Here is a 26,173-nt window from a genome sequence, read left to right as displayed (position 1 = left end):
TTTACTTTTTTTTTTATAGGCCTATAGATTGATCTGTCTAACAACCCACCTTGAATTGAGTTGAAGATTTCCTAATTTGTCAAAATGACAAGCTGACTCGCCTTGCATGTGATTAATTTTTGATAAGTTAATATGTTCCATTATGGATTGATCCATTTGATCGCACTCTAATTAACATGAACGAAACATTAAACCTAATTCGCTCAGTCTAACCCAATCCATCCATTTGCCAATAGCCTGCCTGAAGGTGACGCAAATCGATTGAGCAAGACTGCTAGGTCTTGGCTATCAAACTCGACCAAGGCAATTGGATAGTATACATGAGATTTAGCTAAATATTATCAAAAACAAAAAATAAAACTACGAGATTAAAATAAAATAGTAATTTTTCTGATAAGAAATTAAACGAGAGCACAACCTACAAGTAATTTATATTAATCTGCAGTTTCCTTCATCTACTTCCAACCCTCTCCCTCCATCCTCATCCTCTCCTCTCCTTCTGATGGATCATTCACCCTTCACGTCCACCGAAGTGAACACGCCAACGGCCCTCGCTAAGAAGGCGTCAGTTAGCGCTGTGTTGGACGTCAAAGCAACAGCAAGAAAATCAAGAACCTGAAACAAGAGCAACAACATTTAGAGATCTCATACTTTTGAAGTACTTGCACCAACACAAATTAAAGGCGAAGCGACCAGACTGACCTCCTCTTCAGCTACGCTCAACTCTGCCATCTTTATTGGATCAGAGATTTCCTTGCGAAATGAAACGACTTCTGTGAGGGACAGTGGGGTGACTACGAGTTCGTCGGTGACCATGTACATTAGTTCCTGACAGTAGCTTCCACGTGAAGAAATTGTTCCTCTGGGTTGACTTTTGGGGTCTATAAGTGTTGCCGTATGCCCAGGGCATGGTTACCTGGCTGGCAGTAGAAAGATCGTCGCGCTTAGTTTGCAGAAGTAGATACATGTATAGTAGATAACTTGCTTCTCCTCCTCCACACCAATGACTTGATTCTTGCAGTTGAAATATGGCGCAAGCTTAGGATTAAGCAGTCTCTCTTCGCAGCCTGCAACCATATAACCTGATGACCGCAAACGCTCTGCACTACCATACAAGTTATTAAGACATCCAATGGGTCGGAATCGACTGCCCAAGTGCCTCTTCAGAGAACCCAATGGAAATGTTAGAAAACTGAAAATTAAATCAACGAAGTCCTGATTCGCCACAGCATACAACACCTTTTTACGAGTAAGAACCATGTTGAGTTTGTAGATCTTCTTCTCCTTATCAAACGCCTTTTTTTCAACCGTTTTTTCAACTGAAGGATCTGAAAACTTGGGTGTGATGTCTTCTCCATTTTGCAATAAAACATCAGTTAGCGGAGTGTCGGAAATGAGGGACCTTTTAAGAATACGTAAAACCTGAATGCATTGAATTTATCAATTGAATTACCATCAGCTAATGAAGTAGAACGACAAGGAATTAGAAGATGCCGAAGAAAAATAAATGAAAACTTAATTACCTGTTCTCGTTCAATCTTTACCAATCTCTCTTCCAGGTGGTTACAGTCACCATTACCACACTCGTTTAAAGTCGAAATGAGGTCGTCAACCAAAGCTATACAAAGAGCATCTGTAACGACAAATTTAGCCCCTTGGATGAATACGCCATGAAATTCTTCATAATTAACATCATCTCGATTCAGATCATAACTAACTGCCTTATTAATGTCACCACCACACTGGCATTTGAGGCCTGAATAATAGCTGTAGCTAAGCCGATGGCAACTATCGGAAAAGCATTTATATAGCTCTCCCATTTCATCGATATTAATCCTAAGTTTCTGGCATTTAACTCCAGATGAATTCACTGGGTTGGTCAACATCGACTTGCAGGCTGCCGTCACCAGGTACTTCTCATCGAGCTGCTCAACGCTTTCGTAAAGCTTATCGAAGCAACCCAAGGACGACTGCTTGTCGAGAAGACGGACGACGGTGCCAACAGGCAGCGTGAGGAAGCTGAGGAGAACATCCACGAAATCCAAGTCCGATTCAACAAAAGCTACGCAGTTCTTGGTCTTGTTCACAAAGACTTTGAGGGTGATTTGCTGCTGATCAGTGGCCATATATGCCTAATTAGCTCAGGCAACGTCGACTGATCCGTGGAGGAGATAGAGCAGAGAACTTGTTTGGATTTTGTGCAAACACTGTGGCATACTTATAGTAACTTGCCGTGAGGATCACACTTGAGTTAACTGGAAATTAGCATGCAGAATTCTAAGAGTCAATAGTTGCTTAGGAATTTTAAAGGACTTCAAATTTTTGGAAATAGTTGCTTAGGAATTTTAATGGACTTCAAATTTTTGGAGGCCGCACGTATGAATGTAGTTACTGATGAAATATAAGTCAAATAAGGAATCAAAGATCTTAAAAATTAACCATAATATCAAAAGGTACCTATAATTATAAAACTGGAGATTAAAAAGAGCATACAGTAAATACAAATTATTAAGTGGATAATCAAAAAAATATGTATATAAATTTAATCTTATTTAAAAAAAAAAAATAAATATAAATTACTAAGATATAATAAAAAAAAGATATATCTATAATATTTAATCTTATTTAAGAGATAAAGGAATAAGATGCATCATAATTTCATATTAAAATATTAATTATATCTTTTAATTCCCTATTTAGATATATAAATATATCTATAATTATTTACTAATTTTATTGTAATTATTTATTAATATTAGAGTTGATATTGTCATTCATGAATTATCATCCTCTTTTATTACCAATTAAAATAACTCTCCATTATTATTGTTTAATCATTTATTACCAATTAAAGTAATTCTCCATTATTATTATTTAATCAACCTTACATCAATGATATAAAGGTTAACCATTGTCCTCCTCCGTGATCAACTGTAGCTTCTCAATTTATTTCCTCATAAATGGTCATAGGATCGAAGATCGTTGAAATGATAAATTCTACCTTTTTATAGAAATGATATAAAGGTTAACATGTATAAATATACGTGCAAATAAATCCATACACAAGCGATTGCTAGCTACCATACCAACAATGTAGATGGCCAAGTACTCTAATATAATATTATTAGACTCAGAATTTTCACTTTTTAATAATCTGCATTTACATTTTTATTATTTTACTTTAACTCTTTTTATAATTGTTAAATTCTGGATTTATATTTCTAAATGACCAACCTAATTATTTTATAACTCATTTTACTATTTTTAAATATTATTTTCATCTCATTTTTGAAAACAGTACTTATACAAACATATATAATTAATTTTATTTATTTATTCATGTACAAGGATAAATATATGAAAATCAAACAAAGTTTAGAATGGTAGCGGTTGTGCTCAACTCGAATTGGTATTTACAAGTATATATGATATAAAAATGACTCAAAAACTCAAATCAATATCCAATAATTAAAATAACATGAAATCTGAAAATTTTCTAGAATTCGAAGCGGATAGATGGGATCTTGATCATGCTACGTACGTCGTTAAAATTCTACTTCATACATGTAACATGAAACCTATTACTATACCAACCTAAAACAGGATATAATTAATACAAAATAAAGTATCTATCTTTTTCTTAATTGACGAGACTAGGTAATAATTGGTCCCACACGATCGGCCCCATGACCATTTGTGAGGAGGTAAATCGAAAAACTGTAGTTGTCACGACGCAGGAGGGTATTGCCTGGTTTCGCCAGGATTCGAACTCTTGTCCTCTTCTGCAAGTCTGCTACGTCGTAACCAACTCAGCTATGCCCCAGAGGCCGATTTGGATCACTCGATCAATTGTATCCGGCATGTTTTTAACCTAACAAGTCTAGGGCAATTTGTACCTTCATTCCACCATTAGACCGATGGACAGGCTACCGTGGATAAGCCGCAAAGAGACCACGACAGCCTTGTAGCATCGTGGCAACCGTGGATAGCTTGCGGGCCACCAAGAGGCCGTGAGTTTGCAATGTCCGCGAACTCATTCACGAACCTTTATTTTTTTAATTTTTTTTGTCTGTCTTCTTTTTCTCAACCTTTCTCTTTACCCTTTCTTTTTCTTTAATGGATTTCCTTTCCCTTTTTTTAGTGGATTTTTTTCTCTCCTTCGTACATGACTCACAATAGGCTAAAGTTCATCTTTCAAACTGTAGATTTTGAATTGTAAGTCGGACATGAATATAATCTCCAATCCCCCAACATAATACAATGCATTTTATCAATAATGTATTTATTGTGTATGACTTATCACCTCCACAATAATGTATTTATTGTGTGTGATGTGGCGGAATTTTATCACCTCCACTTGGCCCATATGGTCAACAATCATGTTGATCTATCAATTAAAGTCAAGATGTGTTCGACACAACTCAAAGAGAATCAAGTCCATCTAACCTGATTGAGATTTGAGTTAGATTGAATCAGCACCATCTCTGTCTCGACCTTATGCCTCAAATGTAGATCTCGGCCTTAAGTGTCAGCAACCTTATGTTTCAATCGCAGATCTTGACTTTGGGTGTCAGCAACCTTGTGTCTCAACCGTACATCTCGGCCTTGGATGTCAGCAACCTTGTGTCTCAACCGCAAATCTTGAGCTTGGGTATCAACAATCTTATGTCTCAATCGCAAATCTCAATCTTGGATGTCAGCAACCTCATGTATAGGCCTTCGATCTTGACCTTGGTGTAGGATCGTTGGGAGCTAGAGAAGGGGGTGAATAGCGCTTATGTTGCATTTTCAAAATTAATAAAAAACTCATAAATCTGTGTAGATAGTAATCGAGAGGGCAGCGGAAAAGGAAAATGAATACAGGGATTTACTTGATTCACAACCACAGACTATTACTCTAAGGTTCATGATCAAAGGATCTTTTCCGACGGATAATCAACTAAATAACTCTCCTCTTACGAAAGGGAGTTAGCAATTTATAAAAATATAGGGTCAGTAACAAATATACCAACCTAATAAATTAAGCACAAAGTAAAGTATACTTACAAAGCGAAGATCGCGAATTCTAATGCAACTCTTCGGCGTGACGACGACGTTCCTAGTTGAAGCTTCGTGTGCAGACGGTCGTCGCTTGATTGCAGAATGATGCTTCAAGGACTCTCTCTTGAGGCTCTTTTATTAGGGTATCCAGGCGCCTGAAGTCTTTTCAAGCACCTCCACATTGTCCGTCGATCTACTATTGATGCTACCGACTCGGTATTTTCAGGCGCCTATATTCCTTTCTGGACACCTCTATGCTGATCTGGAGGTTCCGGATCAAACCTTGACTCTGCAACGCTTTATCCAAATCGGGACACTTGGAACCATTCCAGGCGCCTAGAAGCTAAGGTGTCCCAACCACTAAGACTCTGCCACCTCACTACTTCGCTGGCTCCGTTCCGCTGACATCTAGTGGTCTGGAACCAATCCAGGCGCCTGGAGGTTCGATCGCCTGGATCTAGATAAGGGTGCCCGGAACACAAAGTTTCAGCTCCTCCTTTCCTGTATTACAAGTTAGCACAAAATAAAATCTAACATGAAAGTGTAACAGTTTAACAAACTGTTTTGATCTTGACTTCAGATTTTTAGTGAAATCTTGGATCAGACCAGCACTTACTGTTCTCCATACCGGGAATGCGTCCTCATCCACTCCACTGAGAAGAATTTATCTATTGCCAATCAAGTCCTCCAGACTTGTTGGACTTCTGCATAGCCTTGATCCTCGGGCCTCAGGATTTCCACCGCTAGACATATGGTTCTTCTGACCTGCCTAGTCTTTCACCTGGTGTACTTGATCTGCCAAGTCTTCTTGCCTAGTCCTCCTGACTAGGACTTCCTTACCCAATCCTCCAAACTATGTCTTCCTACCTAATTCTCCAGATTATGTCTGCCCATCCTCCAACCAGGACTTCTACTACTTAGTCTCCACTAGGACTTTCCTGTGCCTAGTCACAACTAAGATTTTTTTGTGCTAACTGCACACTTAGATCAGTTCATCAGTAAATATCAAACACTTAACTTGAACCTTTTGTCATTGTCAAAACTAAGGTTCGATCATCTAATGCTCCCTGCACCAACACTTGGATGTCGACAACCTCACGTCTAAGCCTCCGATCTTGGCCTTGGATCTCGACAACCTCATGTCTCAACCTCATATCTCAGCCTTGGATGTCAGCAACCTCACCTCTAAGCCTACAATCTTGACCTTGGATGTCGGCAACCTCAGTCTAAGCCTCCGATCTTAGTTTTGGATCTCGACAACCTCATATCTCAATCGTAGATCTCGACCTTGGGTGTTGGCAACCTTATGTCTCAATCGCAGATCTCAGCCTTGGATGTTGGAAACCTCATGTTTAAGCCTCCAATCTCAATCTTAGATGTCGACAACCTCATGTCTTAACCTCAAATCTTGACCTTGGATGTCAACAATCTCATGTCTAAACCTTCAATCTCGACCTTGGATATCGACAACCTCACATCTAAACCTCTGATCTCGACCTTGGATGTTGGCAACCTCATGTCTAAACCTTTGATCTTGACCTTGGAGGTAGGCAACCTCACGTCTAAGCCTCTAATCTTGGCAACCTCATGTCTCAACCATAGATCTCGACCTTAGATCTCAGCAACCTTATGTCTCATATATCCTCATATCTTGGCCTCGAATCTCGACATCATTTCTCCCTTGGCTTTGGATCTCGAGGACCTCATTGTCTTGGCTTCAAACATTGTCTACTCTCAAGACTACTCAATATCAATTTCATTTGCTTATCCCTCTTCAGGCCAGACTAGCCCCTTATAGAGCCTACTGAGAACACATGTAAACAAAGGCTGCGAATATTTTAAAATACAGAACACCGTACAGTTCTTGTCCCCTTGATATCATCCATTAGACACGTGACACTCAACTGGTGGAAAGACCACCAACAACTATCAGATCTAGTCCCCTCATTAGCTATGACGTGGATATGCTTTTTCGACAACTATATAAACCTTAGACAATATGCGTGCAAAGGGGACTCTCTCTCTTACACACACTCTCATCAACTCCATCAAGCTCTCTCTCTCTCTCTTACTTTTCTTCCTACTCTAGCTATATACATCAAGTAAATTCTAACTTGAATATCGAAGTGGTCTGTCTGAATCCTTCTCCGATACCATCCTAACTCTTTGTTGAAGTATCTTTCAGACCTCTTTATCCTCCTTGCAACTGATCTCTGGAGCACGTGCATCAAATTATTCATTAATTGATGATTTAACCATCCATGAAATTTAGTTAAAACAATGAGCATTGCAAGATGGATGTGAATCCGCTAACTCATTCAATCTGGTAGCAATTTTTTTTGTGTCTCTTCTTTACCTTTCTCTTTACCCTTTCTTTTTCTTTAATGGATTCCTTTCCCTTTTTTTAGTGGATTCTTTTCTCTCCTTCGTACATGAGTCCCAGTAAAAAAAGGCATAAAGGTAGGCTAAAGTTCCAAACTATAGTACTGAATAATCTCCAAAGATTTTGATTAGTAATCCGAACATGAATACCCCTAACCCTAAAGTCACAAATACAACACATAGCATATTAGAAATTCAAATTCCAGTGAAGAAAATATCATAATATCAATCTAATTTTTAATTTAATAAAATCATAGTAAAATAGATTAACAAAATTCCCTTTATAGTTTAACTACTACTATACCAACACGAATGTACTCTTCTGTAATTTTTTTTTCCGCCAGGATTCGAACTTCTGTAATTTTTTTTTCGCCAGAATTTAAACCCTTGTCCTCTTCTGCAACTCTGCTGTGTCGTAACCAACTCAGCTATGCCCCAGGGGTTAGAATCTGGCACTCAATACATAAAAATGCATACTGTGATTTTTATGTCTATCAATAATGTATTAATTTATGGATGTGCATTGCAGGATGGATGTGAAGAAGACACCAGTGGGATGTCAATAATGAGTCAATTTAGCATTTGAATTGAATGGACCAGTTAATTAATTAGTCATGCAGTATGATTGATAGGAACTTGTAAATTTCTAGTAAATATAATTAACCTTTTTCATCATTTCTTCACGTGGACCCACAATACCACTTAAGTCATACTTTTTAATTTCAACCCGTGCTTTATAAATTGCTTCAAAGTGAAGAAAAAAATGGTCTCTCCCACACATAAATGGTCATATTTTCATTATTTTTTTTTAAAAAATAAAAACCAGTATGTGTATACTCATAAATGTTTTTGTACGACTCTAGGACAGAATTGAGTTAATCACTACTATGAAGTAGATATTACTATAATAGATAAAAGTTGAATCTCGATCGATGAAGTTTATAATGACTAGCTATAATTTCACAATTTATCTAATTATAAATGATCATGAGATCGATCATATGAGATCGCTGGGATGATGAATTTTATTTTTATCATAATAATAATTAAATATATTTTTTAAACATAATAAATTGATACTTAAGTGGTAAACTTATAATAATGAAGTAAGGTTCAAATCCTAATGGATGCATATCCTTGGATAATTAGCTTCTCTCATTTAAGAGGCTATTAATTTAGTGTCATGATTTATCTCTCTTTCATAAAGTCTTGAGACGGATAATCAAGTCCCCGGGGCAATGGTGCAACGGTAGGACATCCGGGTTGTAACCTAGGGACCCGCAGTTCGATCCCCAGCTACGGCGTATTTGCAGAAATTTTCCTCCAAATGGGGAACGCAATCAAAGGATGCTGGGCATCTGGATTGGCCGTCGTATGCGCTTCTCGATTTACCCTGGTGGTCGGTGGGAAACTTCGTGGGACCGGGCCGACCACCCCCAGAGATGTGGCTACTGGGATTATCATTTTTTTTTGAGACGGATAATCAAGGAATATCGCGGATGAACGTTATCACCTTTGTAATTTTTATACCCCTATACACAGTGTATGGTTAGACACTCGGCATGATACTTAGAGCATCTCCAATGGATGCCCTATTCCACCATTTTGGTGTAAAAAAAATACCAAATAAACTCCAATAGATACCCCAAATTTGACACCATTTTGGTGCAAGTAATTATTTATTTTAAATAAATATATTATAATATTTAATCTATATTTAAAATATTCTTAAATATTATAAATTAATATTATTTAATTAAATTAAATTTCTTTTGTAAATTTTATATATTATAAATTTATATTAGTTATTAACTTAAATGAGTAGTATTTAAAATATTTGTTATATTATTAAGATTATAAATATTTTAAAATTATAATATTGATAATTAAAAAGGAAGATACTAATATTTATTTTATTGTAATTAAAAATATAATATTATAAAAATTAGTTATTATATACCATAAAAATATTAATTTTAATAATAATTATGATCACAATAAAAATATTTAACAAATTAATATGTATGTTGAAATTAATATATATGTTAAATAATAAATTATAAGATGGAAAAATAGAATATTCTAAGGAATATTCCTTTTAGTGTAGGAAATGGTGTGTATTGGTTGGAGTTGAAAAAAAAATTGGTGTTGCAATGACACCAAATTGGTGTTGAAAATGCACCAAAATGGGTTTTGTGGTTGGAGATGGTCTTAACTACTCATAGTTGAAATCTTAATTACGGTGCACTTCAAAAAAATTTCTTTTGGTAAGATGAAAAATTTAAAATGTTAATTTTTGGACGAGAAACTAATTAGAAGAACTCTACCAATTCAGAAGTAGATCCGACCACGGGCCTGGTCCAGCTCGGACCCGGCCCGGGTCAACGGGCCGATTGGCCCGTTGACCCGGTTAGCCGGGCCAAATCGAACCGGCCCGGTAGGATGCCGGGCCGGTTACGGTTTAAACCTTTTGAACCGGCGGTTCCGCCGGTTAACCACCGGTTCAACCCGCCGGTTCAAGCGTTTAATTTTTTTTATGTTTTCCGTTGGAACCGACGGTTCCAACGGCTCTAAACTGCCGGTTAACCAGCGGTTCGGAGTCGTTTGAGTTTTTTTTTTTTTTTTGATTTTTTGATTTTTTTTTCAACGGTTAGGATCATTTGACCATTTTTTGATCAATGACTATGATTTAGTGTCCGTTATGATCCAAATTCTATAAATAGGGAGTTCATTTCATCATTTTTCACACACTTTCTCTACTCTCTAACTCTCATTCTCAACTTCGTAAGTTCGCGTTCTTTCTCTACACGTTTCCGAGTTCCGACTCCATCTTTCGACTACAATGGAAGGAGGCCGCGGTGGAAGTTCTTCACATCGATCTCGGAGGGGAAAAGAAATAGCGCACGAGGATCCCATTCCCAACATTCAATCCACCGATGATGAGATCGAGGCCCAACACCTTCCGACGCCCGAAACACAAGGAAGTACTGAAGCAATTACTTCTAAGGTTCGGGATAATCCTCCTCTAAAATCTTCTATTTTCGCTAAACATTTTGAGAAAGTCACTCTTCCATCGGGAGAAATGCGTGCAAAATGCAAGCATTGCAATGCTTCCTACAAATTCCAAGCCGGCGGCGGCTATGGATCGTTAAAACGACATGTAGAAACGAAGCACCCGACGGAATATGGACTCGACTTTTCTCAAACACAATTATCTAGATTTTCTAGCGGCAGTAGTACTGATTCTGGTTTATTTTTATATTCTGATAATAAATTAAGAGAGTCATTAGCTAAATTTATTTCCGTAGAACATCTTTCTTTTAGTTTTGGATCTAAATGCACATTTGAAGATTTTTGTAAAGAATCTCTTAATCCATATGCTAAACGTGTTCCTAGGACTACACTTACTCGTACAATTAAAAAATTAGTAAAACAAGGAAAAAAGAATTTAATTGATGAATTTAGTAAATTAAATAATAAAGTTTCTTTATGTGCCGATATTTAGAGCGATCATTGGTAAACTCATTTCTATATGGGTGTGACTTGCCATTGGATTGATAGCTCTTGGATCCTCCAAAAACGGTTGATAGCTTATAGAGTTTTTGATGAATCACATACTGCTCATAACATTGCAAAATTATTATGTTTAATTTTAGAAGAATATGGATTAACTCATAAAATATTTTCAATATCATTAGATAATGCTAGTTCTAATACCGCTTCTATAGATGAATTAAAATTTGTTTGTCAACCTGTTATTGGTGGTTTATTTTTTAATATTCGTTGTGTTTGCCATGTTTTAAATTTATGTGTTCAAGATGGATTAAGACTTTTAGAAAATTATATTAAACCAATTAGAATTGCAAGTCCTTTTTTCAATAAATTTTAAATTTTAAATTTTAAATTTAATAAATTTTAATTTTTTTAATATAATAATCTTGAACCGTCGCTAGTTTGAGTCGACTCACCTCTAGTCAATATCAATCTATAACAATTGATTAATATTTTAATTTTAGACACTCTAGGTTAAGTCTGTGTCTTGTTAAGAGACCTCCTATTAGAGCGTGTGTGATTAAATGACAAGTGTGGTAGGGGTGTAAATGCAACTTTGTCTTGCAAATTAGTGATATAAACCAAAATATGTAACAAAATTTAAAAATCACATAAAACAAACCGTATAATACAAGCTTTTAACATGGTTCAATAGCTCTAAGCCCTTATTCTAGAATCTAAGATCCTTTAGTGGATCATTTCCTAAATTCTTTATATTTTCGCTTTCACAACCGTATCGAAGATGGAAAAATCTTTTATAAAATATTTATAATTTATAGAAGAAGATTACAATAGAGGTATTAGACTTTACAATAAAGCTGAGAGAAATAGAAAAATATCAATGAGTAAGAATAATTATGTTGTGTCTAATTCATAGGCTTAATTTGAAACTCATTAAAAAGCCTCATCATTGAAACAAATCTTTGAACATGTTCTTTCTATTCTATTATCCATCAGTCGACTACTATTTACCATTAGTCAACTATTCTAATTAATTATAGTCGATAGTCAAGTCGATCATGACTATTTCCTTTGATGGTTGCTTCATCCATGCTTATAGTTATTAATTTGGGTTAGGGTTGTCAGGTTGATCTGCCCCACCAAACAATTTAAACAGGTTGGTTTGAAATTTTATCAACCTATTTTAAAGTGGGTTTAAATGGATTGACCCGCCTAGGCCCGCGACCTCGCGTGGGTTAGCCCGTGGCGGACTTGAGTTGATCCGCGAATTGAGAAAAATTATTTTTTAAAAAAATTAAAATTAAAATAGAAAATTCAATGGACTAATGAGTTTGACTCATCTAAACCGCAATTCAAACTTAAAAATTTTAACTTTATCAATTTAAATCGTAATCCAAACTTAAATTTTTTTATTTTTTATCTTTTTTGACAGACCCGTTAGTTGGCCCGCCTAACCCGTAACTCACCTTGAGTTGAAGATTTTTCAACCTGCCGAGTTGGTGGGTCAATCCACCTCACCCCCCCCCCCCCCCCCCCCCCCCCCCCCATATAATGGATTTCTAATGGGTTGATTGTACCGCCATGGATTGACCCATTTGACAGCTCTATCTATGATTCACCATTCTATCGGTCATAGGTGTAGGGCCAATTTTGGTACTAGGGGAGGTAAATAGCACTCACACATTCTTTTACAAATGAATATGCTAAATTGCAACAAAAATAAAATAAAATGTTAGATAGCAATTATGTAATTAGACACAGATTACAAAAACTTCAAACACAATGATGAATATAAGGTTTCGGAGAGGAATCAAATCTCCTTCTCTGAATAGTCGTTCGGAGAGGAAATTATTTGAATTACTCAATCGAAGCAATTAATGATCATGGATGTGTAAGCGGTGATGTTATTCACCCCTCTAGTGTATCTCTCAATCCAATAAATATTTCTCTAGTGATCATTAGTTTTCAAAGGGACACCTAGTCGGTATTTCTCTAGTAATCATAGGGGTTCAAAGGAGTACCTAATTGCTTTTACTCCTTCTCAAACATATTTTTTCTTTATTTTTTTTAAAATATTTTTTTTTATTCTTTTTTTCTTGAGTTTTTCTACTTGAGTGCTTCTCTAGTAATCAAAATACAATAGGAGTCTTCAAGGAAACTAAGATACTAGTCCAAGATAATGAATATTAATTAGAAATCAAGTTTTATGTGAAAAGGAGATACTAAATAAGTAGGTCAATATTGAAACTCTCTGACTCAACAACACTCATGTCAAACTACTAAGATAGAAGAAAATAGATCGCTTAGGGCTTGCCTAGTGAGTTTATGTGATCCTTTCACCTCTCTGTTATATAAGGTTCTGCGAAGGTAAGTGAATGTATGTTTTCTTCTCTAGGCTAATTCTTTTCGTCTTCCTCGAACTCGTTTCGCTCTCTTAGCACGCATGCAAGCCTCACATTTTAGTCCATTGTTGACTTGACCATCAGACGACTTTTAATTCGTAGGACACTAGAAATGGCGTATTAGAGAATCGACACTATCATAGTTCTAGAAAATGATCGTGACAATTACAGTTTTTTGATTTATTTCTTTATAGATGGTCGTGAGAGGAAATGACAGATTCTATCTTTTACTGAATAGAGGAAAAAAGAAAAGAAGAATTCAAACGGATGAAAAAGGGCACTATCCCACCTGTGAATACATGCTAAAAAAGGGCACTATCAGTGTTGGTCCACCTGTGAATACATGCTAAAACTCATTTATGATTGTTTTTTTTCCAAACTCATTAATGGTTGAAAATGATCTTAAACTAATAAAGGAAGGCATAGTACACTCATGAGAGCGGCGGAAAAATATGGGTGCAGATTTTGGTTGAATGATCCATCTATTAATGATTTTAATCAAAATTTATTGATAGACAATTATACATTGAAAAAAAGAAAAATTTTGACATAGAAAGAAAGTATGAGTGCTAGAAATTTATCTATGATTGTTCCGGGATAAACCAAGGGTCTAGTCAGGACTTGACTTGTGTCTTAAACTGGTCTCTCCTTAAATGGTCCAACCCGTTGACCGAGTCCATATACCCGGCAGGAGCCCCCTCCGGATCCATCCATCCGGCAGGTGCTTAGCCGGCTCCTCTTATCCGGCAGGTGCTTAGCCGGATCCTCTTATCCGGCAGGTGCCTAGCCGGATCCTCTTATCCGGCAGGTGCTTAGCCGGATCCTCTTATCCGGCAGGTGCTTAGCCGGATCCTCTTATCCGGCAGGCGCTTAGCCGGCTCCTCCTATCCGGCAGGTGCTTATCCGGCTCCTCTTCGGCAGGTGCTCAGCCGGATCCTCCCAGTCGGCTGGAGCCTAGTAATACTCCATCCGTCCAATAGCCGTCCGGCCGAATCCTCTCACACATCCGACAACTCGCTGGATCCTTGTACCTGCCTTACCTACATTTGCCACTATGCCCTAGCTCACCTCATCATGATTCTCTGACAAGCCCACGCCCCCTCTAATTAATACCATATCCCTGCTGAATAGCCCGACAGTGACTGGAGATAGCTTTGTTAGCGATAGGACAGTGAAATTGATTATTCCTGCCATCTCATTAATCATGAGGAGACCTTTCTTAAATGATGATGTGACAGGTGCACTTGATCATCCTTCTATAAACAGACCACTCCACTCCACAGGTATCTCTCTGGCTCTCACTCGTAACTTTCTACGCTCTTCCTTATTCTCTACTGTTTATCTTCCTCCACTGCCCCTAACTTGAGCGTCGGAGTGGTCGCGCCGGGGCAACACCCGGCCTTCCTATTGATGTTTTACTGTGTTTTCAGGTTCGGGGCCTCCCAGTTTCTTCGTCTCCTCCCTCTCGCTGCTCTCCTTCTTCATTGGTTCCACCCCACGGCGAGCTAGGCCCGATGACGTGTCCAGGAGCAGTTCTCAACCGGAACAATGATGATTAGGAATTAATGCTAGGTATCCTTAGACATTAAACACTTTTATTTAAAATGATATCCTAAATTTATATCAAGTGATTGAAGATTCTGAGAAGTAGAGTTAATTAGTACATGCACATTGTGTCGAAGAGCAAGGAAAAGGATGATCATCAAAACCTTCAAACAAAGAAATGGCACAAATATACGTTTGTAAAAGACCTAGAAAATCTATACGTGAAACCGCACAAGAGTTTATAAGATGGAATGAGACGACCAATCAATCCTATAAGCTTTTGACGTCACTAATGCTACAAGATTTTTATTAAATTATTTTTTATATATTTTTAGAGGTTATTATAGTGTTGAAATAATAGTGGTTTAGGACTATAATTATTACGCATAAAATGGAAATTTCCAACACTACAGTAGGATGAAATCCATCATCTAGCGATGAAATCCGTTATCTAGCGGTCTCACACGATCGACTTTACGATCATCTATGAGAAAGTAAATTAGAAAACTACAGTTGACCACTGCAGAGGACTATCTTGCAATAACCAATATTGAAGGCAAAGTTTCCACTTCAGCTTTAGTAAAAAGTAGAATTCGCCACCCTAGCGGTCCCACATAATCGATTCCACAATCATCTATGAGAAGGTAAATCGGAAAGTTGTAGTTGACCACTACAAGGAGAGTATTATTTCGGTTTCGTCGAGATTCGATCCTTATCCACTTCAACAAGTCTGTTCTGTCATAACCAACTCAATTATGTCCCAAAGGTGAAGGCAAAATTTTCATTTCTTTAGCAAAAGGTATAATCCGCTACCCCAATGACCTCACACGGTCGACTCTATGACAATTTATGAGGAGGTAAATCGAGAAGTTGTAATTGATCACGATGAAGGAGGACATTATCTCAACTTCATCGAGATTCGACCATTGTCTATTTCAATAACTTTTGTTTCATCGTAATCAACTTCAATTATGTTTTAGGAGTAAAAAATTTCTAACACCATCGCAGAGGTGATGATTTAATGGGTTAAAGAAGAAATTCTAGTTTGTTTCGAATAATACAGAGAAAATAGTATAGGTATTTTAAAATAAATATTAATTACTAGTAAAACTTTTTACAGAGCATCTACATATACTTATACTTTTCACACGTATACATATACATATACTTCAATTATTAAAAGGAAAACATTAAAATGGTGATAAAGTGATCATGTAGACGGCGACGCCTCTTTTTGTACCTGTCCTCTCTCATTCCGCATCCCTTTCATGTCGCCCCAACCCGAACCAGTAGCGCACGTAACCCCATCCAAAATCCACCGCCCCCGCCTCTTCCGGCGCATTTCAGGACTCCCATCGTCGTCGTAAGTCTCTACATCTGTAGCAGCGGCAAGCTACCTATCTCTCCACCGATCACCTTCTCTCTCAAGAAACTCCTCGTCTGAGCTCGGCGTCGACGTGACTTGGCGTTTAACGAATAGAAGCTGGGAAGCAGTGTGGATTTGGGTGCTCGTGCAGCTCATGCTTCCTAGTATGGCTAAAAGGTGCCTTTTTTTGTAGTTCCTCCGAGGCGCAACCGCACTGGGAACAGTGGGAAGAATTTTCTAATGAGCAGAGGGTTGGGTAACTATAAAGAGAGAGAGAGAGAGAGAGAGAGAGAGAGAGAGTGCCAGCTTTCTTGCCCTTGAAAGAAGAGAAGTGAGCGCATTTCAGATCGGCGGTGTGATTTTTTTTTGAATTCGCCTGGCCTAAATGAAGGTTCCTGCGGCTTGTGGATCAGTGGGGAATTCCATCGAAGGTGCGCTTATCGTTTGCTACCATTGATTGTGCCTCTTCTGGTTTTCTGTTTTGACCACAAATTCTCGTGTTTTTGTTTTGAGAGTTTATGATTATTGATTTGGAGCCCGTTTACTACTTGTTTTATGATTTATCCTCATTTCTTTCTTAAAATCGATGCTGCTAATGTCTGATGGAGTTGCAAAAGTTTTCAGATGTCCCTCAAGTATAAATGCTGATATTTTCCTCTCATAAACAAAAAATCTCTCAGTTTGAACGCACTAGCAAACCAACCAAAGCAGTCTGCATCTCCTTCATGGTGAACTTCATCTTCTTGTCCTTGGATTTTCTTCTCAGTAACTCGGTTAACCTCGCTATCTGCGTTGTCCGAAGGCAGTGTTTTGTCGTTTCTTGCCTCATTTTCTTAACTCGTTAGGCCAAGTCGGTGGTCAAGCATTGCGACGCGACGATTAGCTGCTCATAGTCCAGTATAAGGATGGCAGGATCTCCCGCTTCACAATTCCACCAGGATATATTCACAACATGTCTTGTTAAATGATCCAAGCATCATGAGTAACTTGCAATTTGTTTGTTTACCTTTTGAACTTTTGCGATGTATTAGTTCTGGGAGGGAGGATGACAATGTTTCTTTGACGATTGCTTTGGCTACCTGTGCGAAGCAGGAGAAAAGAAACGAATTGATTCTGAGCTATGGCATGCTTGTGCTGGACCACTTGTATCTTTGCCGCCAGCAGGTAGCTTAGTGATCTACTTTCCCCAAGGTCACAGCGAACAGGTATGCCCTCTCAGTGGCTTGCAGGATCTACCTATTTGTGACTTCTAATCAAAATCGTTATGTCTCTGTAATTTTTAGGTTGCTGCCTCAATGCAGAAGGAGATTGATAGTATACCAAATTATCCCTCACTACCTTCTAAGCTGATTTGTGTGCTTCTAGATGTCACTTTGCATGTGAGGTTCTAGAGGAATTGCTCACCTTTCTTATACAACCTGTTCTGGTGGTCTAACTACAAAGTTAATGTATCAATTCCCAGGCTGACGCCGAAACTGATGAGGTTTATGCACAAATGACTCTTCAGCCTGTTAACAAAGTGAGTTTGATGACTTGTAGTAATTACGTGCTGTTTCTACCTTTTTTCTGCTATAGTTTTTTTTTTCTTGCATTATAATTACTTGATTATGACACAACTATATTATAGTACGACAGAGATGCAATGTTGTCATCTGAAATTGGTCTGAAACAAAACAAGCAACCAGCTGAGTTCCTTTGTAAAACACTTACAGCAAGTGATACAAGCACTCATGGGGGATTTTCTGTACCACGCCGTGCTGCAGAAAACATATTTCCACCTCTAGTATGTATGAGGGACATTTGCTTCGTTGTTTGTTTTTAAATCCAAAAAACCAAAGGTGTCCAGTCTTAAGTATAGGTATTTGTAGGATTTCACAATGCAACCGCCAGCTCAAGAATTGGTGGCTAAAGATTTGCATGACGCATCTTGGACTTTTAGGCACATATATCGCGGTATGCATCTCTGCATTTCCTATTATGCAATCAGCATTCATTATGTGCGTTCAGTGTCACTTTTGAAATAAAGTAATTAGATTCTTCTTCCTAATAATTTATTTTCCAAAATTATTTCATTAGTTTGTAACTAGCCATGGTAACTAAACTTTATTATCACAGGACCTTGCTAGATTTATATTCCCTGTTTCTCTATCACACACACACACACACACACACACACACAAACTAGCCATGGAAACTAAACTTTATCATCACAGGACATTGCTATATTTATATTCCCTGTTTCTCTATCACACACACAAAAAGTGATAAGATTTGTCTTCTTTCAGGAACTTGTATAATTATAACAGTCGATCTGCTTACCACTGTATAATCTTAATTGTGCTTGCTTTGTTAATTGCTAAACGCGCACACACACAACACACACACTTGCTTTGTTAATTGCTAAACACACACACACACAAAGTGATAAGATTTGTCTTCTTTCAGTAACTTGTATAATTATAACAGTTGATCTGCTTACCACTATATAATCTTAATTGTGCTTGCTCTGTTAATTGCTAAACTTGTCATTGTAAATGCTTTTGATATTTATGATAATTTGTTGCAGCATATTTCCTTATGATTCCTGCTACTTTGTTTCATATCTCCTTGCCTTCAATATATTTGAAATAATATAAATTCTGTTTACATTAGAAGCCTTTGGCATGCAGGATGTTACAAAATTCACTTACGTATTGTTTTTACCAAAAAATTCTTTAAGAACTTGCATATTACAAGTGATTGTGATTTTATGAATGTCATATTCAGTACATGCCAAAATTGCATAATAATTGTTCCAAACTTCAATAATCGTTTGTTTAGGCTTTACACTTGATTTGACTATGCTCATCAGTCATCAAATTGCAGGTCAACCGAAACGGCATCTACTGACTACAGGATGGAGTGTGTTTGTTAGCACTAAAAAGCTTTCTGCTGGTGATTCTGTTCTCTTTATCCGGTAAGGATAATGATATGCAACCTTTTTACTTAACACATTCACAGAGAAGGAAAGTCATTCTCTTTCATTTCAGAGATGCGAAGTCACAACTTTTATTGGGTATACGGCGTGCAAATAGACAACAACCTGCTCTATCATCTTCTGTCTTATCTAGTGATAGCATGCACATAGGGATCCTTGCTGCTGCGGCTCATGCTGCCACAAATAATAGTCCATTTACTATTTTTTACAACCCCAGGTAATGCAGGTTCACCAATATTTTTCGTGCACTTATTTTATTTTGTTTGCTCTGCTGTTTGGATGGTGAATACTAATGGAATTATTCATTGTCTAACTAGGGCGAGCCGCTCAGAATTTGTCATCCCTTTGGCCAAGTACAACAAGGCAGTATATACCCAGGTGTCTGTCGGCATGCGGTTCAGAATGTTGTTTGAGAGTGAAGATTCTGGAGTCCGTAGATATTTGGGTACTGTTACAAGCATCAATGACATAGATCCAATACGGTGGAAAAATTCACAATGGCGCAATCTCCAGGTACTAGCATATTGCAGATTTGCATTGCTGGAAAGGAAATTATCCTTTCCGTACTGTGTGATCTCTTGTAGTGGACAAAATATCTATTTTGAATCAACAGGTTGGTTGGGATGAATCAATAACGACTGAGAGAAGGAGCCGAGTTTCAGTCTGGGAAATTGAACCAGTGGCAACCCCTTTTTATTTTTGTCCACCTCCATTTTTCAGCCCCAAATTTCCTAAATCAGCAGAAATTCCAGGTAAACAACTTACATAGAAGAAATATCAGAAAACCAAATAAATAATAATAATAATATCATAAGCTGCAAGCCCTGTGCAATTTTTTGTCCAAGTTCTATTGATTGTTCTCTTAACCTATATAAGTACGGGCAACAACGGCTCCAAGTACTGATTTTTCTCGGTACCTATATAAGTACTGGCAACAACTGTTCTGAGTTCTACTTTTTAATTATATATATATTGCCTAACAGGAGAATATCTGACTAATTTTTTTAAAGGTTAGTTATATTTGAATTTAAGGTTTAAATAATATCACATTATACCAATTAATTGCTTCCTACGTATATTGTTAAGCTGCCTACAATCTTAGATGGCTACTGAATGTAAATCTCTAAATTGGCCCCTTTGAAATAAGCTGAAAGTTTCACACTGAATTTTAATGTGGAATATTTTTTATGTGGTAATCAGTCACATCCTAACTTTAATTTATTCTTCATTTTCTCAAGAGATGATTGATTTTTCTATGTAAGATGGACATTAGTAACCACTTACTAGATAAACTACCTGAACAAGACATCATGATCATTGACAGTAATTGTCCTTGTTGAGGTTTTCTAATGTGCAACTCATATTTTTAACCAAACCAGTGTCCCTATTGCGTGCGAACACCACTACCTCTCATGCAAGTAATCAGGGACTCTGCCTAAGCTTACCCATAATTCTTCTGACAGACTGAAAATTTCTAAAGGAATTGTTTAGCTAGAAAAAAGTTTCTTTGGCTAGCATATGAGATACAAGAGAGAAACTTAGGATGAGGGAAGCAATTCAAAGTTGAAGACATTTATGGATTTTGAATGAATGACTACTTAAACCAAAAGATTAGGGGATTAGGAAATAATCCTCATTCTACATAGTTATAGCCCTGTGAGCTTGGATAATAAACTCACATTCTAGTTCTCCATCAGGCTAGAACATGCACTCCATCATGATATTAAATGGCTCTAATACTATATTAATGATTGCTAACCATTTATTACAAAGCTTAAGTTATTAGAAAAAGTCCAAATTAGTACATTGGTTAATAAACAATGTGAAAATCATTGATACAAATTTGTGTAAGAATTGGAAGTATGAAACATACTAGTAGCATCACCACTATAATAGAAACTAAGAAAATTTTTGGGCTGTTGTCTTGTTCTTCTGCATTTCATCACATTATTGCCATGAGATGCTGATAATTCCTCATTTTTGCAGATGAGTATGAAGTAGAAAATGGTTTCCAAAGGGTTATGCCACAGCCGAATGATGATTTTGGCTTAAGAGACATTCAGTGTGCTATGTTTCCTGGTCTTAGCCTGGCTCAATGGATGGCCATGCAACAGAATTCACAGAGAGTTACATCAGCATCTCAACCAGCATGCTTACCCACATTATCGCCCATGCATGATGGTGTGGCAATGGAGGATTCAGCAAAAATGCTAAGTTTCCAAACACATTCTGCATCTGCCCCAAGTTTGAGTTCCAAGAATCCTGAAACTCAACAATTGCAGTTGCCTCATCAACAGCAGAAAATTCAGTTGCCACCTCAAACTTCTGTTTCTTTAAAGTCTCTACTGCAACAAAAGTCTATCCATCTGCAGCAGCAACTTCAACAACAGGGGCAACTACAGCAGCTTCAGCCTCAAAGACAAAATATTGTTCCCAATCAAGAACCTGTAGACGATATGCAATGTCAGGAATCCGGTGGACATATTGTACCTCAGAATCATTCACCAGATCAACATTTGCAACCCATCCATTTACAACAGCAAGGGCTACAGGACTCTGCTTTAACAAACCTAGGTTCTCTCTATCCATCAGCTTTACCACAGATTTTGCAGGCTCAACAACCACTAGAATATCAGCAATTTCTCTTGCAGAAACAGCAAGAGCAATTTCTTCAAATGCAGTTGCTACAAAAGATTCAGCAACAACAATTACTGTCTCAGCTTAGTTCCCAAGTACAATCTCAGTTACCACAGTTACTAATTCAGCAGAATCAACAGTTTCAAGAGCAACAAGATTTCCAAACCTGCCTAGATGGCTCCAAATTCCTGCTGCTTCCAGCAAAGCAATTACACCATGCACAGAATAATAATATCCTGGATAACCATGAGTCTCCTCTACATGCCAGAACTCAATCTATGCTCAGCGGTATCAATGGTCCATCTACAGAAAACTCACCCTCAACAGACAATCACATTACTTCTTTTAGTTTCCATGGCAGATCTCCTCAGGGCCCAGTAATTTTGGTTGGCGAGACTGCTGTGCTTCCTCCTGATAATTTATTGCAGGAATTTCAGAGTAAACCTCAAGTTCTGGTCAAGCATGAGCACTTAAACCCAAAAGAGTTGGTCCAGCTCTGTAACCAGCTACCTCTAAATGGTAATGGTCAAGATCATAGTAGGGATGATTGTCTTCTTGCAGCTATGCCAGCTACCCTGCTCTCAAGAGGGCTTGGTACAGGGAAGGATATACAGAATCTTTCTTGTTATAGTCAACGGAAAGACATAGATACTGAGCTTTCTACTGCAGATATTAGTTCCCAGTCATTTGGTGTGGCTGATATGTCCTTCAATCCTGGGTGTTCAACTGATGTAGTCAATGAGGGTGTTCTTAGTAGAGGAGCGTGGACAAACCAACCAGCTCGCATGCGAACTTACACTAAGGTCTGCTAATTTTTCCCAATACTTCAATTTTGTTGCATGCACACCTCATACGATTGCCTTTATAAAAAATTGAATATTCTTGATAGTTTGGTTTTTACAATCAATCCTGAAAATGAAGTAGCTTACATGTTCCAAAGGTCGCAATGCTGGATCAGTGAGGACTAACTTTGATATGTGAATTTGCTACTCAACCATACTTGTAACATATTCGATTCATATGAAGGAAAAGAGCTACATATGAAAACTGGAGCAATTAGTTTTTGACTTGCTGCTTCTAAAAATTAAGATCCAACCGCTTGCTTGACCAACAAAAGATATGATCCAACTCTGTTCTTACTGCTACATAATTTGACATATTTTGCTCTCTGTAATTACTAGTTTTGACTCTGACTCTGAAGGTCCAGAAGCGGGGATCTGTTGGAAGATGTATTGATGTAACACACTATAAAGATTATGAGGAGCTCCGACATGATCTTGCACGTATGTTTGGGATAGAAGGGCAATTAGAAGAACCACATGGAACAGAGTGGAAGCTTGTATACATAGACCATGAAAAAGATATCTTACTTGTTGGTGATGACCCTTGGGAGTAAGGACACCTAAAATGAGTGGTTTGCAATTTGGTCTTCTCTCTTCTATGAATGGGCTTAAAAACCTTTTTCATATGACTGCAGGGAGTTCATTAGCTGTGTCCAGAGCATTAAAATTTTATCAGCAGCAGAAGTCCAGCAGATGAGTTTGGATGGTAACTTGACTAGTTTATCTGTACGAAACGAAGCATGTAGTGGACCCAACAGCGGCAATGTTTGGAGAGGCCAATTGGATGATGCCCGATTTCCATCTTTTCATCATTAGGTAACACAATGTTAAAAATGACGTATAAGTAAATGCAGTTTCAAGGCTGGATTTGTTTTTGGGCTTATGACGTGTTTCAATAGGTTTCAATGGTTAGCTTGGGAAAGGTGGAACTTCTGTAAAGCCTATGCAACACATTGATTTGTTCTCAACTATGGTACTTCCGCAGTTTTCCTCATGGTGCACCATCTTGAAGGTTGTGTGAATATTTAGTTTTTGTTACACACATAGGCAGATATTTGGTCTAACTATAAAGAGCAGCAGTGGCATTACCTGTACATATTGTGGTATGCCCTAAAATCATTTCCTAATGTGCAGCTTTAAGCATAATTTTGCAGTAACAGATATTGTGTAGGAGATTTAGTTATAACATTGACCATCATGAGGGAGACAACTAAAGAAGATGTTTCTGATATGGGAATGAATGTATTTAACTTAAAAGGATTAAGGGCTTGTATGTTTCTTGGGTGTTGGATAAGTGTATTATGTGCAGTACTGATGCTTGACGGTTTTGCTTACCTAAAGTGTGAATTTATTGTATGATAGAAGCATAGTCCATGTTCTGTTCACTAGGTGAATTTTTTTTGTCTTTGAACACTAGGTTCTGCAGCAATATAGTGTCGCATAAAAAGGGGGAGTTTTCTCCTAAAAAACAAATAGTTTAAACTATTTATTATTTTGAAATTTAAAAATTTTATCCTTTAAATTTATTTAGTTATTTAATGCATTATTGGATGGATGTGTTAGGTCTATATAGGTTCGTTGAATGTAGTTGAATTCATGTTCAATGAATTTACATAGATTTAACGAACTGGATAGATAGCAAACTCATCAAATTAGATCGATCCAGTTAGGCAACTGTTAAACCAGCGTGCAATATACAAAAGGGGGTGTTTAATATATTAATTATTTTGTATTGGACAAAAATTAAGAATGATACTTTCAATCATCAATTTTTAAAATCTTGTCCTTTGGTATAAGTCATGTCTTTATAGTGGATCTTCTCCTTAAATCATGGTCCATGTCAAATATTATATTAATAATATTTTGAAGTTTTTAAACTTTTAAAATCATGAGGTTAAATCTGAATCTCTCTCTAATTTTTCATTTTTCTCTTTTTAACATCTTTTTCTTATTTTTACTAAAAAAATTCTCTTTAAAAATTTATTCAAGTATATTAAAAGATTAAAAATAATTAAAATATCTAAAAATGAATTTAATCGATTAATTCTATTTCAATCAAAATTTATTATAACAGTCGATTATTATTAGGATAACAATCGATTGATAAGGATAATAATTGATTTTTTGAAATAGTTGATTGCTCATCTAAAAAATTATAAATCAATTTCAGTTTGAATTTTAGAAATGCCTAAGTAATTTTATGATTTTTAAAAAATCATAAAATTTCATACAAATATTATTTATGTCAAATATTATTTAAAAAATAATTTTTTAAAAAAATATATTTTATTTTTAAAGAATGACATAAAATTAGAAATCTTTGAAAATTTTAATATTTCATTCAAACTTTATATTAACTTAATCAATGGTGATTTTTCTATCAACAAATAAATTTTACTAAAATTTTTTAAAATAATTTTAAAATAGTTTTTTTAAGCTATGATTTATGGGTTAAATATACATGACTTATACATTAATTTTTCTCATGATTAGTCAACATAAAATTTATTTGATTTGATAAAATTTATCTCAATTTGATATATTAAATTTACATTATTCTTACATCTCACTTATGTTTAATATATCTTAATACACACATGAGTTAATCTTATTATTCTTGTGAGATTTATAATTTATTTTTCCTAAACTAAGAGATCATGTATATATATCAAGACATTCTAAATTTGATCATTCTACCTAGAATGTCAACTAATGTCATTTATCCTTAATTACAAAGAATTAAAATCTATGTATGTAAATGAGTATAACATATGTCAAATAATGTAAATTTTTTTAAAAAGAAATTTATTATAATTTAAATGATGTATGTATGGTATGACATAACAATATCAAACTATATATTATCATATAAGATAAATGTATGATATAATATCATGCAAACTAATATAAAATGAAAAGGATTTAAACAATTAAAAGAATAAGGAGTGACCATGGTGGAGAGTTTGAAAATCAGGTTTAATGAATTTTGTTTTGTCACCAGTTAATGGATACCACCATGAGTTTGGAATGAGGCAATAAGTACAACCTGCTATAAAATTTACATCCAAAACCACTAAGGGAATATTCTTATGTTATTTTACAACTAGTAGGGCATATAGAGTCTATAACAAGGACACCCTAAAAGTTGAAAAAACTATAAATATAATATTTGATGAAGAAAATAACAATAATCAAGCTAATGAACAACTTAATAATTCACAAAACCAAGAAGAAGAGGAAATTTAACCTAACTTAAACATAACTAAATCAGAAGATAGGACTAACCCAAACCTAACTGAACCAGATACCACACGAGCACCTAGACTAAGAGCCAATCACCCATCTAATCAAATATTGGGTGATCCTAACCTAGGAGTTTGAACTAGATCATCCTATAGAAATCTGAGCTAAATAGCTTTAATATCTCTAATATTGAACCAAAAACTATAGAAGCTCTACCTGACCCTGA

At 36.4% G+C, this 26,173-nt stretch overlaps 1 protein-coding gene and 1 pseudogene across 1 annotated transcript; one reads left to right on the top strand and one right to left on the bottom strand.

Moving 5' to 3' along the window:
* Positions 1-394: 394 nt before the first annotated feature.
* On the bottom strand, positions 395-2,126 carry LOC141830065 (uncharacterized; annotated as a pseudogene).
* Positions 2,127-16,175: 14,049 nt separating this feature from the next.
* On the top strand, positions 16,176-24,023 carry LOC141828885 (auxin response factor 16-like). The gene is made up of 14 exons (XM_074716270.1): positions 16,176-17,230; positions 17,341-17,453; positions 17,532-17,627; positions 17,711-17,767; positions 17,876-18,031; positions 18,117-18,201; positions 19,114-19,204; positions 19,278-19,442; positions 19,543-19,738; positions 19,839-19,977; positions 21,212-22,665; positions 23,064-23,254; positions 23,340-23,520; positions 23,604-24,023. Exons 1-13 carry the CDS (start codon positions 17,227-17,229, stop codon positions 23,518-23,520), a joined length of 2,928 nt encoding a protein of 975 aa, XP_074572371.1. The 5' UTR covers positions 16,176-17,226; the 3' UTR covers positions 23,604-24,023.
* The last annotated feature ends 2,150 nt before the right edge of the window (positions 24,024-26,173 follow it).

This window comes from Curcuma longa, chromosome 5 (genome assembly GCF_044706935.1).
Source record: "Curcuma longa cultivar G26 ecotype Majalengka, Jawa Barat chromosome 5, ITB_CL_G26_1.1, whole genome shotgun sequence".
Taxonomy (NCBI): Eukaryota; Viridiplantae; Streptophyta; class Magnoliopsida; order Zingiberales; family Zingiberaceae; genus Curcuma; species Curcuma longa.
The sequence above is the reverse complement of the archived record's forward strand: the minus strand, read 5'-3'. Positions and strand labels throughout refer to the sequence as shown.